The 18,817-nt window shown below is 41.5% G+C and overlaps 1 protein-coding gene and 1 long non-coding RNA gene across 7 annotated transcripts in view; one reads left to right on the plus strand and one right to left on the minus strand.

The window, feature by feature from the left end:
• Nucleotides 1-18,817, minus strand: part of ELOVL2 (ELOVL fatty acid elongase 2) — a 56,302-nt gene that overhangs the window by 9,161 nt on the left and 28,324 nt on the right. For both annotated transcript variants that reach the window (XM_069809086.1, XM_069809085.1), the window contains exon 3: nt 13,529-13,716. In XM_069809086.1, coding sequence (XP_069665187.1) covers nt 13,529-13,716 — 188 coding nt within the window. The remainder of the gene's footprint in view (nt 1-13,528; nt 13,717-18,817) is intronic.
• LOC138690321 (uncharacterized) lies at nt 4-18,790 on the plus strand. Of its 5 annotated transcripts, none has more exons than XR_011329148.1 (4): nt 4-4,851; nt 6,399-6,550; nt 10,180-10,348; nt 11,139-13,517. It is a non-coding gene; the product is annotated as an uncharacterized lncRNA (long non-coding RNA). The 5 variants fall into 5 exon arrangements; XR_011329147.1 differs by having other exon boundaries at nt 5-4,023; nt 4,649-4,851; nt 10,180-13,517; XR_011329149.1 differs by having other exon boundaries at nt 6-2,769; nt 3,816-4,851; nt 10,180-13,517.

Genomic DNA, 18,817 nt, shown 5'->3' on the forward strand with positions numbered 1-18,817 from the left:
AAACGCAGCAATTACGTTCATGAACAGATGCAGCAGTTTGCTTTTACCCCTGCAGTTGTTCTGTGTTTATTGAAAAAAGCAACACAGAAGTATGGTAAGGTTCCACTCTTTCCATGAACTGATGCTCCTAAACCAGACGACTTGCTAGCATCCTCTGTTTTGAAATAGAAAAGGCATCAGGTCGTGTTGGAGATATACACTGAAATGGTATATCTTTTATGTTTCTCTAGCTTTAGAACCTTTAAGGCATCTGTTAAAATCTCTCATTACTTAGTGTGATGATTCTCACTCCAAAGCTCGTGCTTGAATACTGTATCTCTGTCCTGAAGCAGTATGAACAGAGCTTAACATAACTACTTGTGCAAAACCAGCCTTGAGAAAACTTCCCTGACGCCAAGCAAGCAAACAGAAGGCAAATCCGAAGTAGTGCAATGGGAGAAATATTTCCTAATGCCATAAACACGTCTCTTTATCCTGCCCAGTTAGATGCAAGAGGAAGTAGAGGAGAGCGGGCGTAGTGCTGAATGGAGACGTGAATAGACACGCAAGCAATTTCTTAGATTTAGTGCATGTCATACTGGGAAGCAGACAAAGCAATGAAATGTGAGGCTACAATACTGTGATGGAACAGAAGGTTTCTAGACAGCCATATGGTGGCTTCTGATGTGGAATATTTTTATAGTAATGACTACCTAAAGCATTCAGCAGCCCTTTTGGAATAGGGAGCCTAATCTGCTGTCTATAAATGCTATGAAGAGTCCATTGATTTTAAAAAGGTCTTACTTATTCTTGAATGTGTGAAAAGTGGTTTTGGGGGCCAAACTGAGCAATTCATGTTCTGGGGTCTGTCTCCCTCTCTACAGAGGATGCAGTGAGTGATGGTGGGAGAAATACATCAGTGTTATGCTGTAAGCAGAGTTGCAAGATGCTGTGAGAAGTGGGTTGCTTTCAACCTACTTCTTCAAGTCCAGGCTGGATGGGGCTTTGAGCAATCTGGTCTAGCAGAAGGTGTCCCTGCCAATGGCAGGGGGCTTGGAACTAGGTGATCTTTAAGGTCCCTTCCAACCCAAACCATTCTATAATTCAACTCTGGCACTACATTCATGGGAAAGGTGTATATCAGTATCTGTATAGACTTTTCACTCTGCTTCAGACTGACAAGTAGTCTCCTGTGTTGAATGTGTGCCTGTCTATACAAAAGCAAAACAGAGATCTTCTTAGTGATCAAACCGAATTAATTCCTGGAGCAAATACATTAAAAAAAGATTATGGAGAATATAATCTGGAGAACTAGCAAATAGCACAGAATGCCCATTATAAATTCACATTAAAAAGCAATAAAACCTGGAGAGCCAGGGTTTTCTATAATTTTTCCTCTGAATTGCGACTCTGTGATTGTACCTGTAAGTCTAATGTAGCTGGTGTATGTGGCCAAAATAACCCATAGAGATTGCAGAGAGATGAAAAGACAATAAATGTTTTGCAGATAACTGTTACATAACAACCAAAACAAACCCACTCCTTTTTGGAACAGCCCATGTTTCGGTGGATTCACCTACGGTGTGTGCCAGAGGTCACCAAACCAAACAGGATGCGACCTGAGTCTAAAAACAGGGGAAACCATGAAAACCCAGCTAGAGATCCTCATGCAAATGCTCAATGCAGCTGGGACCACAGCTTGTCTTGCCAAATTTGCCTCTGTTTGGGTGTTGTGCCTGCAAACGTGCAGGGCCGGGATGTCTGGGCTCCTCTCCTTTCCCCACTGTGCAGGCGGGTGGGAAGGAGAGGCATGGGTCACACCTCTCCAACTAACTTCATCTGGAGAGGTGCTGAAGAGAAGGGAGTGAAAACTCCTTGAGAAAAGCAAATTATGCCACTTCATTTCCCTGTTAGCTTTCAAAAAGCAGCTGAGTGGAAAAGGGTTCATTTCTGCCTTTTCTGAGCATTTCTGAGCAGAGGGCATGCAGCTCCCCAGCTGTCCCTCCTGTGGCACGTCCTTGGTCCCCAGATCTGGGCCTGTACTGTAGCTGGCAATGTGTAGCAGCTTCGTGAGGGATGGGGAGACGTTACTGCGTGGTTGCTCTTCTGGGTAGTTCCTCTTAGTGCCTTCTTTGTGCACTCTCCTGCCTTGGATTTTTCTCTCCAAATGAGAGGTGACTGAGTAATTCCCAAACCGAGACTTTTGGAATAGGCAGGTACAGCTTCATTGACAGGCTGTTGTTGAAGATTTGCTCTCAACTCTGTCTTGTTACTTAAGAAAAGCTGAAGAAAATGGAATTTTCATCTTGCTCTTGGCTGGGACCAGTATAGTCAGACAGTGCCGGAGTATTGGGAGCTCATCTGGAGGCAGAATCCTGGATGCCGGCAGGCTGCAGTGGTGGCATCTCGGAGCTTTGATAAGGCACAGCCTCAGACGTGGGCACTAACGGCTCTGCCAGAAACCTCTGCTGCTAGTTCTACTCATAGGAGCAGGAAGAAAGGATATTGTTTCTTGCTATTTTATTTTTCTTGGTCAGCTATAATGAAACCCTCATTGGCTTTATAGGTGGGAAGCGGTGATAGCAGGACCATCTGTAGCTCTTGTGAGTGCAGGGAGTTGAAATCATGACCCACAAAACCTCAAAACCCTAAAAACAAACGAAGGAGAAGAGGAGACTGCTTTTCTGTTCTTGTGCAAGGCAACATCACAGACTGGGGAGGACTCTTCCTCCTGGTTTTACTGAGGAACTATAAATTGCTATTGCAAATGCTCTCTATTGTTTTCGTAAGGTAAGAGATAAAGTTTGCATTTTGTTGTGTTTGTACTTTACATGATGTTTTGTAACTTAGCTCTGTGATATAATGTGCCTACAACATTTTTTTATCTAAAGATCTTAAAAAATTTTACTTTATGAGAGGTTTGCAATTTTTAACATTTTTCCTAAGATTAATTAAAACAATTTCACCTGATTGATTCTATTGCAGTCTATATCTGTAAATTAATATCTTTCCTATGCTTAAATTGGTCAAATTTGTTCATTTCTCTTTTAATGTATCTTTAGGAAACTTCTTTTTTCAGATTCCAATTAAGAAAACTCTTTACTCTTTCAACCTCTTTTTCTCTTCCCTTAGCAACTAACTCATTTTTTTGGTTTGCTGAACATACCTAATCTCATAAAATTTCTGTTACAGTAGGTGAAACGTTGGTTCATGGAAATTTGCTTGAAAAATTTGCTATTTTAAATCTTTTGATTAGTCTGTTTTACAAATGTTCTGATTTGTGTATGATTACAATAGACTGATTCTCAAAAATCTTTTGTGTGTTGTTTTCTTATGTGTTAAAAGTTAGGAAACTTTTCTGCTGGTGCTGAACTGGCCTGCTTGGTCATATCTCAAGATTTTTTTTAGGTATTCCATTCATAGCTCTCATGTTGAAAAATGAGATGAGAAAACCCTTAAAGGCTCAGAAATAAACTAAATAAATATTTCTTTTCAATAGCACAAATTTTTAACATGGTGTTTGAGAAATCTGCAACTCATCACAATTGGTCAGCATGCAAATGGAGATCAAGGTTTGGGGTAAGAATACCTCTCTGACTGTAGGGTTCTCTTTGCATTCTTTCATTTGCTGTTCCATGATTCTGTATAATGCCAGATCTTGCAGATCATACTATGTGCCTATTCCCCAGCCGTTTGACTTGGCAGAAGAGTTCCCTCTGATTTATGTCTGTGTTTCAAGAGCCAGCAGCTTAGAGCAAAGATCTGTTTTGACTGTCTTAGCCTTGCTCTTTAACATCAGCTTTTCTTTAGCTCAACATTTCTATTCTCTGTCCTAGGTGCCTTATGTACTGCTGGGTCTCCTTTAGGGAAAAGTGGAGAATCCACTTCGAGTTTTGACTGCTCTACTTTGCAAGCTAATTTTCAAGATTTCTGGCTAACTTCCTAATAAAAAATTAGTGGGGAAACTTGGAAGGCAGAGAGTACTTTTGGGATCCTGATGATGCTAGGCCATGACTTTCATATTGGGTATCAGTGATGTAGAAGGTAAGCAGCTTACCCAATGATACCAAATGAGCCAGCTGCATGTCTGGAGCAGAAGCTGGTACCTTGATACAAGATGTTCAGTTACTAGGTCTCTTTTTCTCTGATACCGAACTCATCTGTTACTTGTACTGTTTCAGTTATGTTCCCTTTCACACGCTGAACGCTCTCACAACTCTGCAGAGCTGATGGTATTATTAATCATGCAGAGATGGTGCAAGTGCAGGATGTATTAAAGAGATAAGAAATCCCCTCTATTTCAAAATACAAATACTCTCTCTCTAGAAAACAATGCTTTGAATGCTTTGCATTCTTGGCAGCCTATCCTGGAAATAATATTAAGACATGTATTGTTTAAAGCTATTTGGAAAAGCAGATCACGTAAAGAAGGAAGTTCTGCCTTGTGAAAAATTTCTATGAAGTAGCAACATCCTGTTATTAGTTGAGTTTTCATATTTTGCCTGTTGCTCTAATGTTCTTAACAGATTACAGTTGTTACACCAACAAATGACCTTTACTCATCTGCTTGAGTATAAACAGCATAAGGATTCACAATACTTGCTTCACTGCAGCTGTCTAACTCTTGCTTTTTTTTTTTTTTTTTTTAATGGGAAATCACGTTGTTCAGGAATAAGAGCTGGTTCCTCTGTAAGAAATCTCAGCAGAGGGGGGCCAGCAGGTGCCAGAAGATGGTGCCAAAGCCTCTCACCTTGCTGAGTAGCAGGCTAAGCGCCAGCAGCCTGAACCCAGGGGCCTGTGCCCTGCTCACTTCAAGCTTTCAGCCTCAAAAATCTCACAGCTGTAGCTTGTTCCTGCATCTGTCCTCTACAGGTAGGCTAAAAAGGAAAGCAATGTGATATGCTGTATGGATATTCCTATTGCCACTGACTGCAATTTCTCTGTGTTCTCCGAGTTCTAGAAAAAGCTCTGTGTGTGTTGGGCTTTCTCAGAAAGAAAAAGCCTGGAAGCAACAAGGTATTCCCCCTTGTCCCAGGGCAGAAGAAAGACAGAGAGTGAGGCACCAGCACTGGGCTGCACCTGGCTGGCGACTGGTCACCAGTGGTGTTCCTCAAGGCTCAATTCTAGGGCCAGTTCTGTTCAATATATTAATCAATGATCTGGATGCAGGAGTTGAATGCACCATTAGCAAGTTTGCTGATCGTACCAAACTGGGAGGTGCTGTTGACTCTCTTGAGGGTTAGGAGGCCTTGCAGAGGGATCTAGTTAGATTGGAGCATTGGGCTATGATTAACGGGATTAAATTTAGCAAGTCCAAATGCCAGATCCTGCACCGGGGATGGAGTAACGCCGGGCACGAGTATAAATTGGGAGAGGAGTGGCCGGAGAGCAGCCCTGCAGAAAGGGATCTGGGGGTGCTGGTTTGACAGCAGGCTCAATAGGAGCCAGCAGCATGCCCTGGGAGCCAAGAGGGCAAACCCCATCCTGGGGGGCATCAGCCGGTCAAAAGAGGGGATTATCCCGCTATATTCACCATTGGTGCGGTCTCACCTTGAGTACTGTGGGTGGTGCTGGGCCCCACAATTTAAGAAGGACGTGAAGGTCCTTGAATGCGCCCAGAGGAGGGCAACAAAGCTGGTGACGGGGCTGGAAGGCACGTCCTGTGAGGAGCGGCTGAGGACTTTGGGCTTGTCTAGTTTGGAGAGAAGGAGGCTGAGGGGCGACCTCCTTGCTCTCTGCAGCTTCCTGAGGAGGGGACGTGGAGAGGGAGGTGCTGAGCTCTTCTCCCTGGGGTCCAGTGGTGGGATGCGTGGGAATGGTTCAAATCTGTGTTAGGGAGGTTTAGACTGGGCATTAGGAAGCATTTCTTTACTGAGAGTGTGGTCAAATGCTGGAACAGGCTTCCTGGAGAGGTGGTTGGTGCCCCAAGCCTGTCAGTGTTTAAGAGGCATTCGGACAATGCCCTGAACAACGTGCTTTAACTTCTGGTCAGCCCTGAAGTGGTCGGGCAGTTGGGCCAGATGATTGTTGTAGGTCCCTTCCAACTGAAATAGTCTATTCAGTATATTGTCTGTCTATGTGGAAACAGTTCAGAAGGGGAAGCCAAAAACTAATAATGGAATTAGTATTCAAATAATTGAAACTCCTCTCAAAAGTTCAGAGCAGGAGGATGAGTGCTAGTGTCCTTCTTGTGGAAAAAAGAGCAAGAAGCCTCTTGATGTTATTATGTGTATGATGTTTTACTGGGTTTTCTCTAGGACTCCAGTCCTCAGGACATTTAAAACAACTTGATCTGACTACTGTTGTCAAGCAATGGAGGTCTTGCTAAACTAAGTAAGGAGACTAATCTGTCAATATAGTGGAAAGAAGGGTCTAATTTGCAGTGCTGTGAATCACCTATTTCCTTCCCTTGGCAGCAGGAGGAGATTTTTGTTAGTCCCTGTGAATGGCAGCTCCTCCCTGGTTCTATAGACCTGGGCAAAACAGTCCTAAAAGCAGTTACCTGCTGGCCACATCCCAAGGAAAAGGAGTCTAAGCAAACACTCAGGATAGTGTCTCAGGAAGGAGAGAGGTATGACTTTGTTTTCTTTGCATTTTTTATTTTAAGTGCATTTTAGAATGAAATGCCGTGGAAGATTATCAGTGTCTAAAAACAGAGGCCAGATATTTATGATCTCACCTGACTTTCCTTTTTTAGTTTTTAAAGGGAGAAATCAGCTTCTTGACTGTAACGTGGCTCAGTTCCACAAGCATGCAATGTGTGAATTGTCTTCCCATCCCCAAGAGGCTGGGGCGAAGGCAAGCTGCAATGCTATTGAGGCCATTGCACTTATTATGTAAAAGTAGATGAATAGAGGAAGGTACCATTAATCATTCTTGATTTATCATTAAATCAGTCTTAATATCTAAAAAGCTTTCAGGCATGTTTTCTGGCTAGGATATTCAATTGTAAAATCATCTGTGAATAGTATTTGTTGAAGAATATCTCTCTACTTAAGTTGCCTATTTTTAGATGAGCCCCCAAGAATTGTGGTATAATCCCAGATTTTAGATGGATAGCTGAGATGCAGAACAGCTGGTGTTTCCAGATTGCTGCTCTTGTGTCTTGGAGAGCTCAAATAAGCTGTAGTCTGGCAAGACCATAAACCCTATAGGGAAGCAGCATGGGCTAGGTTGTTCAGCCCAGGACTGGGGGATTCCGGGAGCCTAGTCCCAGCCCTAGTGTCAGTGTCTTGGTTTCCCCGAACGTACCAACTTAGTAGTGGTGTCGTGCCAAACGAGAAAAAGGTGCTGAATAGGAAACGCCCCACAAGATTTTTCTCAATTAAATATTTTGTTGTCCCTCTATGATGCAGTCGAGAGATTTTTCATGGGAACAGAAATGTGAAGAGCATGCTTTGGGCTACTCCTTGGTGAGGCTCTCCATGGTTCTAGTTAAAGGTCCAATAATTGCATGCATAGTGTCCCCCCAAAAGATTGGCTGATTCTGTAATACACCAGCTGGGGTTTGCTATCCTGACCTGCAATATGTACAGCTGGACTCCCTGTTGGATCTCTCATTCTGCTGGAGCATTGTAACTAGAAGGATACTGGTTATTCCAGAGCGGAGGAAGTAAGTGGTCCCATGCTTTCTTCTTATTTTGAGGTCGGAAAGTTCATATCACAGTGACAAAAAAAAAAAAGAGCTCCTTCCCAAATGAAGTTTTGATAAATGTCTGTTTGTTTGGTTGGGTTTTTTTGTCAAGAAGCTCTTTCAAACTTAAAGCCATGCTGTTGAGAGACTCCCAGCCAGTTGATTTAATAGCCCTTAAGTAAATGGGAGACTGCTAGAAGGATTAGTGAACTAGTGACTTCAAAATGACTTGAACTTAGTTATGAATGATAATTCCTTTGTGTGTTGCTGTTGTCTGGGATAGTGGAATAGGCTAAAATAAATCTCTTCTAGGCGTATTTTCTCGAATCTTTGGCTACATCTCCTATTCTCAACAGCTCCCGTATGTTACTTTGTGGTACCAGTGATGGTATCAGAAGCTTTGCACATGTGAAAAACCTCATCATATGAATTTTTACTCTTGATTTCCAATAACGGTCTACTGAATTCTATTTGAATGTGCAGGTGAGATCCAGAGCACTGCCTTTTTGATGAACAGGCTAAATGTTCTACCTAAATGCAGAGCTCAGAAAGGTCAGTAGGAAAGACATAGAGAACTCGGGGGATGAAAACTGAGAAGCGAGGACAACAAGGCTAGCTAGAATAACTGCAGGCAAGGACAGCAAAGTCAGCTCCTCAGCTCTCCAAACAAATTATTTGATTAAGATAGAACACGTGGAAATTTAACTCTATTTAGACAAAGTTCTTGCTTGCTCAAAAAAGCTGTTTGCTTTTGTCCTTATGTTTCACTGCTTTACGACGCACTCTCAGTGACCTTTTGTTGTCTTTTTTTTTTTTTCTCACTTGTCCCTTCTTCCAAATGATAGACAAGTACACCTGATCTCTTCTGGTTTCTTACTTTGTTCTTTTCCTCTTGCTGCCATAAGGTTAAGACAGTCTTTTGGTCCTACTTAAAGAATTACTTCAAAGGAAGCCTTCACCTCAAGCACCAATCTGTATGGATCTAGAATCATTCCTTACTTCTCTGCTAAATTTACATTTGTTAACTACTGAATGATTAGTGAAGGAGTAAACAATCATTTATTACAATCTTAAAAAGAACAAAATCATTATGTTGAAGTTGGATTTCTATAGTAAAATTCCAGGACAGTTCAAATCAGCTAGGACATATGTCTCTTTTTACCTCTCTTCATCACCTGCTCTATTAAAACTTTATTTAGACCTTCTGCTACTCAAGCTCTATCTTTTTAACACTTGTGCAGTTAGAAAGCAAATCTTTCTGATGTCAGCCATTATAATGATGGAAAAACCCCAGAATTTAAGTGCTCCTTCTATTTTTGGTTTGTTCCTTTCATTTTGCCCACTGTTAGCCCAAATCCAGGCATTATACTGGGCTTTCTAGTAATTTGTGAGATGTAATCCCAGTTGCAATGTGGAGGGTTAAAAATGGTGGCCAGTGGCTCTGACTGTGCCAGCATTGTGCTTCTGACCTTTCCCTGCTATCAGAGGGTATAGAGAAGGCAATTCTGGTACTCCTGGGAATCCTCGCATCATCTTGGCACCTATGGATCTACAAGTTATGACTATAATTCAGAAATTAGACTTAACTGTAGGGTGAATTTTCAGCTCCTAGAAACAGGTAAAGTGAAGGTAATTTGCTCCTCTTTTCTAATCCTGTAAGGTAAAAGACTTTTCTTCTGGCTTCACTAAAAAGTTAATGCACTGGGCTTGCAAATACTTGTGCAGTTCTGCTCTTTCCCCTTTGCTCTGAATCGAGGGGTCTTCACATGCTAGTCCTGCTTCCCCACATGGATGTGTTTGCTTGCTTACAAATCCTACGGATTTGTAATAAATCTGTGAAGCTACCTGGGGATACAGGCAGCTTGAGACATCATGCCACCCCTATGCTAATGACACGTATCTCTAGATCTCTTTTTTAATCTGACCCAGATGGTGCCAGTGTCCTGGTTTTCTCAGTGCCTGATCAACAAAAGGACTTGGGTGAGACCTTGATGACTAGCTGAGATTTAATTTAAATAGGGCAGAGGTGATCCTTACTGCTGGGGAAAGCAGCCTAACACCATGGTAGAGATTATGTCTTTTCCTATTAATGAGAGAGTATCCTCATCTGAGTAATATCACAATTCAGAGATCAGCATTGGTCTCCTTTGTTTCCAGTTTTAATTTATCATTGGAGTTGTGATGGTTTTATCCTGTGGTAAACCTTATCTTGGCCTCTGGCATTTCAGACTGCATCCCTGGAGTGTGGTTGGTGAGTTGACTTGCACATGAAATAATTTTAAAACATGCAGAGACTTGATTGCTTTTCACAGTAAGCTGGTTTTCTGCTCACAGCTGGTACTTTTAGGATCTTGGGCAGAGATCTGTGTAGAGAAAAGGCATCTTTTTCTTCAGTGAAATTGCTAAAAGTTTTGATTTTTATTAAAATAAAAAGGTGGTGGTGGTTTTTCTTTATGCAGATTTTTGGCAAAGTTACTAGAAATTTTTGGATCTGTAGACTTGATCTGGGTCTATGAACACTTAATGGTACAGAAGAGTACACGACCAATAACAAACCTCTCATGCAGGTTTCTCTTGTAGCAGCAAGGGTGGAGGGAATTGTCTTCTGGCGCCTTGTCAGTGCACCTGCAGCCTGCCTGATTTAAGCACAGGACTTGCGTCTAAGCTTCAGGTACTTGAAAAAGCCATGCTCCAAAACCGAGTGCTCCACTTCTCCATTATATTTAATGGCAAGAGGTAAGTGCCTTTGACTATTTCAGGAAAATCTATTTGCGAACTCAGAAGTCTAAAATAATGTCTAATAAACTGCCATTCTGGGAGGCCTTCAAAGGCACCTAACTCTTTCTTGACACACAAATTTTCAGACATCTCGGTAGGATGAGGGCAGCTGGGCAGAGCTGTTTTTCTTTGGACCTTGTCCTTCGGGGATAGAAGGGGTATCTGACCTTATGCTAATGGCACGTCTTAGAGTTGCCCTGGAGCTGTTCCTCCAAGTACTTTAGGGATTGGTTGACCTCAAAGCTCATGGAGCTAAAATCGGCTCCCAGATACTTCACGCCCATGGTGCAGTGCATGGAGCTCTGGCTCAAAAGAAGAATCTGTCCTTGGAGACTTAAAAACAGCCCTTTTGTTATGACTCCTTGTAATAACCTTTGCCTTCTTGCCCTGAGGTTGTACAAATCAACTGTAGTCAAGGGACAGCTAAACTAGGCCAGGAGATGAAGGTGAGGAGATGAAGAATTGCAGCACAGGTACCCCTATCAGCTGGTTTACCATGTTTCTCATTAAAGCCATCATGTGGGACAGTCTGCATTTGGAGATACACCCTTTCTTTTGAATGAGATATTTTTCATCTTTTGAATGTCTAAGAAGGACCCACTCCATTCTGGAGCTATCACAAGAAAAGGTGTGTGGCACCTTATAAACAAAACCAAGAAGAGATAAGAACAACGCCAATAGCTGCTGGTGGTTTTTTTGTCTTTTATCTCTATTATAGAGCTTATTTTGTGATTTATCTCTGTTACAGAGACCAGAGGGGTTCAGGTGCAGTGGGAGGATGGAGGAATAAGACAACCGTTATAGACGTCTCTGACTAGGAATTAATCCTGAATCATACTCACTGGAGGGATCAGCTGTGTTTACATAAGAAACCACTGTGCAGAATGCTCTAAATATAGGTGACTCTGGCCTTAAAGAGCTTACTGTCCATAAAAGACAGAGAGAATAAGGGCCAGAGAGAAGCTTTGGAAATGAGACATTTTGAAACATTGAGTCACCATAACTTTATTCAGTACTGAAGATGATTTCTGCTCTCCCATTTGCCTGTTTTCCTTCAGCAGGGATGTGCCAGCTACCTCAGGCAGGTCTGCAAGTCTTAACTTCCATTCTGTTCCTTCACAGGAGAAGCTGTGATAGGAACCAGGCAAGTAGACTATGAAAAAATACAGAGCCACTATTATGGAAGAGTGTTTTGTGCAGTGTAAGACCAGCCTGGCTGACAGTCGAGAGCTAAGGGTGAAATCTGCAGTAAAACAGCTGGTGGTGCAGATCAGTCATGATGTCCTCCAGGTTCCTGAAAAATGCAGAATGTGGAGCTACGAGCCACTGCCAGCCATGCTCAGCTGCAGTCTGGGAGACATAAATCAGCATCTTCCAGCTACAGAATCAAGGTGTAGAGGGACTAATCTGAGGACTAACGCAACTCGGTGATTGTCTGCAGCAAAGTTAGCCCCAGGAAGCACAGAGCAGTGAGGTGGCTGAACAGGAGCTGGCTCAACACAATTCATCTGAGGATGTGAAGGTGGCAAAAACCATGTTTGCATCATTCACGTAAGTGAGACCTGCTAAAATTCTCTTTGTTCATTCATTTACTTGTGGCAGGCCAAATCAGCCCGCCAAGGGGAGGGGAGCAGTATTTTTGTTTTCTCTTCAGTTAATCCTTTTTGCTGAGTCCCGCTACTGAAGACAGTTATCTGTACAGCTTCAAGCAGAATGGGGATTTAAACATCAAAGTGCTGATTTAAATTCTGGAGGACAATCAGTATGGAGTCATCAAACCTTCCAGCAATTGTGCTGGTTTCGCCTTTGCTCTGGGCCTGATCCTGCACACTCAGATGCCCACAGCAACCACTGAAGCCAGATGGAGCTTTGACCAGGATGAAGGTCTGTGTAGCACGACTGGTTCTTTGCACAAAGGCACAAACCTAAACTGCTGTTCAGCCTTTTGACCAGGCCAATCACCTCGTGTTTAGCTCAAATTAATTTCAAACTTGAAATCGTTTGGTCCTGTTTAGCTTCTGCAAAGTTTCTTCTCTGGCTGACAGAACAGTTGGTCCTTATTTTTCTCACGGAAACTGCTGTAGTGTCCGGCAGCCCAGGGAACAAGAAATGCTGTGAGACTGTGCAGGTAAGGAAGCAATGTCAGCTCACACCTCCGCAGGTCACACCGTGAAATCAAGCACATCCTTCAGCCAGGGCTTCTGATGGCTGGGGTCACTTTTTAAGCCAAGACGAAAAATGTTTTGTGTTTTTTTTTCTTTTAGTGTTTGTTTTTTAGGGCTGTATGTGATGGATGTTAACACTTTAATATTAAAATACCTCAGTTATCACAAGGCTGAGAATGGGGAGCTCCCAAATAGTATCAAAATAGTGACTTTTGGCTTCTGCTTCCCACCAGGGGTGTGTGTGTGTGAAAACACATATGTCTTTGCTGAGGAGCACTGTTTGAGTCCTCTGCTGCTGCAAAATTGTCAGGTGCATTCGAACCTCTCTTCTGGTTCTGAATGGATCCTGATTTCTGTAAGCGTGTTCCTTCCTGATAAGTACTTGAGAAATAATCTGTGTGACTATATTTAGCCTCCAAGTCCCACAGCACTTGCTTTTGGCTGAAGTGGCAGGTTTTTAACATCTGTCTCTTACTGTCTGACTATATGAGGAAATCTTCTTAGGAGAGCAAAAAAATAACATTGAATTGCCAATACCATAAATAAATCAGTACTTACTCTCATCTATAAATCTGTTCACATTTAAGCATGGGTATTTGTACATAGAAAAATCATTCCATAGACAGTTATAAAAATAAAACTCAATCCATGGGCATATTCACAGGTGCTGAAGAGTGAGGTGTAGGCATGTTTGAGCTGAGCAACTGCTGCAGATTCAAATTCAGGCTTGTAGACACTGTCCTGGTAGCAGCCAGCTGTCCCCAGGCGTGGACTGTAGCTCAGGAAGGACAGTCAAAATGTGCCGAGATCTAAGCTGAGAAGGTACTGTCCAATTGCTAAAGGACTTGATCTCTAAATTTACTTTGCTGTTGATGTTAAATTTCCTAGGAAAACTGTCTGTTGCTGAGGTATTCCTGCAAAAAACTGTATATAGCTCACCTTTCTCAGCCGTGCTGCATGGAAGAACACTTACCTCTATAAGCATGTACAAGGAGAGCAGTGTAATCCCAAGGTTATATACAATGAGGTGAGCCCTGAGCGAGAAAGGAGGCCTGTCCTTCATGAACTTGTTGCCCAGCCATATGCAGAGTAGGTATGCTCCAGTAAGGAAAAATGTGGGAAGGTAAGAGTCCAAAAGGAACCATCCTCTGACCCTGGCATCTGAAAAGAAACACATGCAGCAGTCAATTAAGAAGACTATGGTAAAGCATTGCTAAAATAAGGCAGATCGCATAATGAAAAAATCTGCTAGAAGCGCAAGAGGGAATCTGCCATGCTTTGCTCGCAAGAGTGATCCATTGCTTTTACCCTGCCCCGCCAAAACTGCATACTAATTCAGAGAATGTGTGCTGAAAACTGCATGGAATTCCCTAACAATTTAAGGTCACTTAAATCTCCTCCTTTTAAATGGAAAGAGAAAATGAAAAGAAGAAAACATTCCTATATGCTTTTTAAAATTTAATTTAATGTTTTAACTTAATATTTAATTAAACCATATCTTAATCTGCTCAATCAGCAGTCTGCAGATAGTATTAAATACAAAGTATGTGTGCAAAGTTGCCAGTTGATATATTTTTTAATTCTGTATCTGCAATATAAGTATGAAGGTATATAACACTTGCTAGAAAATATTTATACAAGGGGAGGATTTTTCAAGAACATTAAAAATGAAAACCAAATGGCAAATGTTTACTTTGACTGTTATCTAAGATCTTTGGTAAGGCAAGGGCTTGCTTTTTCACAGTTTCTGTCCCATTTGCCTGATCCTGAACTGAAATATTAAGGTCAAATCCTGCTTGCCTTATTCACACAAGTAATCCCATTGGCAGTAATCAGATAGTTCAGTGTATATGAGCAAAGCCTAATCCTATATGCCAATCTGGAGGCACCACTATGTTGTCCTATGAGCAACTGGATATCATGAGCAAAAGGAGTGTGTTTTCTTTTTTTTTGTTTTTCTTTTTTTTTTGTTTTGTTTCCAAGATGGAGCAAAATTTAGAGTTAATTTTTGCACGGTAACAATCTTCAGACATTTATCTATAAAAAGAACAAGGGGCATCATGGCTAGTTTTTCAAAAATGTTACTCTAAATCTGTCATGATTTATGGAGTAAGTGAAGAAATAAGTCAGTGAGAAGCTATTATACAGGTCACAGTAGTTCTTTCTGCTCTTAGAAACTGTTTTAAATAACTTTAGTTTATTTTTTAGATTATTAAAAATTGTAAAAGAAGAAAAGATATTCATAGTGTATGAAAAATCATTTTACTATTTTTCTGCCTGTGTTGATTTTGGAAAGGACTGGGCAATGGATGATGCTGAAACCAAATGTGCCCAAGCATTTAACAAACTGTTGCTGATTGCAAGTTTGCTGTACTGTATTCTTTCTGACTATTCTTTCCTCAGAAATATATGCATACAGCTATACTTAAAGTGAGATTTTAAGTAAGTTAGAGTAATCTGCTTATGAACAGGGCTATGAACATCAGCTTTCTTTCTCATTACAGTATCCCTCCCCTTCCCACCTTGCTTCCATCGCAGTGGCTGTAACACTGATCTGTTGGATTTGGGCTCTGCATGGGATGTTAGCTCTTTTGCAGGAAAGACTTTTAACCAGACCTAAGTTACCATGGAAGCCCAGTACTCTCCTGGTTTTGATTCTCACTTCTGGACTCCCCAAAACCTCTAGGAGAGGAGAGGCGCAGGATTAAAGCGGTCACAACAGCACAACCACCTGTGACAAAGGACCATCCTTCGTTTAGGGTGGCCTTGCTTTGCTGTGCATTACCAAGCTAGAAGGCCTGTGTTCTGTCTTCAGATCTCAACGTCTACTAAAGATCATCTTGGTGGTAGAGTAAAACACTTCCAACAGCCCTCTTAAAGTTCACAAGCCACGTGTGAAGCTCTGGAATAGTTTTTGAGAGAATTCTGCTCCCACGTGGGCTCTAAACAGGACCGAGGACCCATGGGACAGGTGAAGGTTGTGTGTGTGTTGATCTAGTGTATGGTTTAGGAGCATAAGGATTTAATTTATTTAATTGGCATCCCAAATGAAGATGTAGAAAGCAGTCATGTCAGCAAGGCTGCTATCCAAAGAAGGGTCTCCCCATCTGAGGGTTGCAACACTTGGTGGATAAAGGTTACTTGCACAAAGGCCAACTGGCATCAGTAGATAACAAACCAGCATGTTTGCTCAAAGAGGAAAAACAATTGGAAGAGATGAGAATACAAGCTAAACAGCATTGAATGCTGCCCCAATATGCCCTCTGAAAGTATTCACTCTGCTGTGAGTGGCCACAAGCAGGTGGGCTGATCCATGCAAAAGCAGAACTTGTGTCCTTGTTCAAATCAGCATGTCGAGTATTTTTAAGATCTATACTATTTTCATTTCAAGAGAAATTATTAAAAAGTGTACCCTTACTGATTATTTTCCACCCCAACCTTGGTACCTTGAAGGGTAAGATGGTTATTGGCAGAAAGTGGTTTATAAATGGCAGCCAAGGAATGTGACTATTTTGTTTCCACTTACACTTATTCCTGAATGACAAGAAGAGGGAGGCTTTTATGTGGCAGGAAGGGAGAGGAAAGGGAGTGTATTTCAAAAAAGTTATTGGAAGAAGGAGAGATCAAAAGTATTTCTGTTGACTGACGGTTTGATCTCCAAGTTCAAGTACCATAAAGGTACGCTGTCAATAGGAGAAAGGATTATTTTTCCAATGTTGAACCCACACAGCATCTGAATTTGAGACCAAGGCAGTGAATAAAGCCACAGTGTGAAAGCACTGGACTACAGCAGGGGAAGGAGCAGGCGCCCACAAGCTCTGATTGCTCCGTGAATAAGTTCATTCACAGTCACTGGCCACGATGTGCCAGACCCTTGGGGTGAAATCTTGGCTCCTTTGAAACGAGTGGCAGGCCTCCCAGGCTCTTTAAAGGTATCAGGCTTTTATCAGTGAGGTTTAGAAACATTTTGGTTTGGGTTTCTGTGTAGCTTTGGCCAGTTGGCGTCTGAGTAGATTTAGACCTTCTTAAGAGCAGAGGATAGATGGTTTTGTACCAATGCCCTGCTACTGTTCATAGTCAATTGAGGCGCGGAGGAGTGCTTATTACTTTATCGTAACTTTATTAAAATATATTTATTCTTGACCACCTGTTTCTTTCACATAAAACAAGCAACCAATTAACTAGATTAAGCTCCTGCAATTCAATATTCCTTAATTTTGCATAACACCAAACAATACTCTGGTGACCCTGGAAAAATGCTCTTACAGAACAATATAGCTATTTCACTGTTTCTCATTTTGCCTTGGTCCTAGATAATCTACCTAGAATATTATGGACCAACACCAAATTGTAAGACCACTTCTTAATAAGAGTTGCAACCGATGGGCATTTATATGGCTTCTATTCCCTGATTCAAAGGACTTGGTCTGCTAGTTCAAAAGCAAACATTGAGGTACAAAGTCCAGCTGACACCAGTGAACAAAGGCACAAAGTATGCCTATATATAGATCAAATTCAGATCTTTGATAGTATATCCCTTATTCTAGTAGTGCAGTACTGCAGCTGGTGTTAAGCTGGTACTCCCAATGTGAGCAGAGGTTGCCTCCAGGAACTTTCGGTCTCTTGTGCTCTCAGCCACATTGGGTAATGACGACTAAAACCAGTATAGTAATACCAGCACTTCAGGAGTTACTACCTAAACTATAACCCATAAATATGGGATTGATTTTTGTAAGACCACTGTTATCTGTCCTTTTAAGCCATCTTGCTGCTGAATGAAGTGTGCACTGTGGATGAAAATTAGTGGAGAGAAAGAAGGGAAATGGATTGCTGGTTTTAGACTTTTGGGGAAGCTCTCAAGAATTCATTAGATTTTCATTTGTGGGATCGTTCTATTCAATTTAAAAATGCTTGCAGTTTATTGTGAATTATTTATCTGTATAAACATATTGGAGCAAGCTATGTTATTCACTAAATGTATGATACTGTGTCATTATACCATCAGTTAAATTAAAGATTGTAGTGCAGAGGTATGGACAAACAAATGCTATCTTCAGCATTGCTGTCTGGAGAGGGATGGCGATGTACTTGGCAAGTAATACAAATAATACTTGTTTAACTAAAGTGCTTTCTAAAAGCCCAGAGGGATCTGTGTGGTATTCTGCATTGGATTAACTACAGTTCATTCCTTCAGACAATTTGTTCTGGACCAACAAAGAAAGAGGAATGAAGGAGAACATCATGTCCATTTGAAAAAACCAACCAACCAACCAAACCAGAAAAAGTACTTTTATGCTTGTGATCACGTTTCTTTGTTAATATTAAAATGTACTATTGTAGAAGCCATTTCTGTTTTAATCACTTCTACTGCTGTTCCCAAGCTGTTCAGTTTTTCTTCACCAGAAATGTTTCTTTCACGCTTCACATCTACTGCAGAGATGATGGATAAGATTTTTGCGGCCGGCCAGCTAGCCAGCTAAGAAAAATGAGAATTTCTTGGTTTTAAGAATGCTACAGCTTGCTTTCCCTTGTCCTCCTAATTAAGCAAGGATCGTTTCTGGGACCTGGAGAACGTTATTGTAACAAAATGAGAATACATAAGCATATGTCCATCCACATGGGCAGCAGTTCTGGATTTAACCACGGGGGAAAGTTTGCAAGGCTGTTCCTGAAGTTGAATGTTTAAGCCCAGCCCTAGCAGCAGAAAGATGGCCTTACAGGGACTTTCTCTGAAGACTGTCTGCTGTCTAAACGTCTGTCTTATCCCTTTCCTCTCATCGCTTGGCTCTCTTACCCTGACTTTGATGCTCCATCCTCACCTTGCCATAGCCTTTCTCTTTATTTCTGTGGTCTTATTTCAGGTTGTTTTTTTTTTTTTACTATTACTTGTTTCAGTCCTAATAAATCATGAGGCACCTCCAAATTACAGTTATTCCAGTTATTCTTGTCCAAAGTGTTTTAGAAAGCAAAAGTAGGAAGTAGAAAGATGCATCTGTTCTCCCACCCAGGTTTACTGAAATTTTGGATGTGATCCTGCAGGGTGCTAAAATCCCTTTCCTGCTTTTGCTCTGAACATCCTTCTGAATTAGGCTGAGAGATAGCTGGACAAATCAATAACTGGATTATGAATGAGAATCAGCCTCAAAGCAGATCTTCCACTTTCAGAAAAACCCCAGTTTTCAATTTTTTTAACCTACATTAGGATATAAAACTGAAATCCTTTGATATTCTCAGACAAAGGACTGTCAAATCTAGTGACTTT

The sequence above is a fragment of the Haliaeetus albicilla genome, chromosome 21, assembly GCF_947461875.1.
Source record: "Haliaeetus albicilla chromosome 21, bHalAlb1.1, whole genome shotgun sequence".
Taxonomy (NCBI): domain Eukaryota; kingdom Metazoa; phylum Chordata; class Aves; order Accipitriformes; family Accipitridae; genus Haliaeetus; species Haliaeetus albicilla.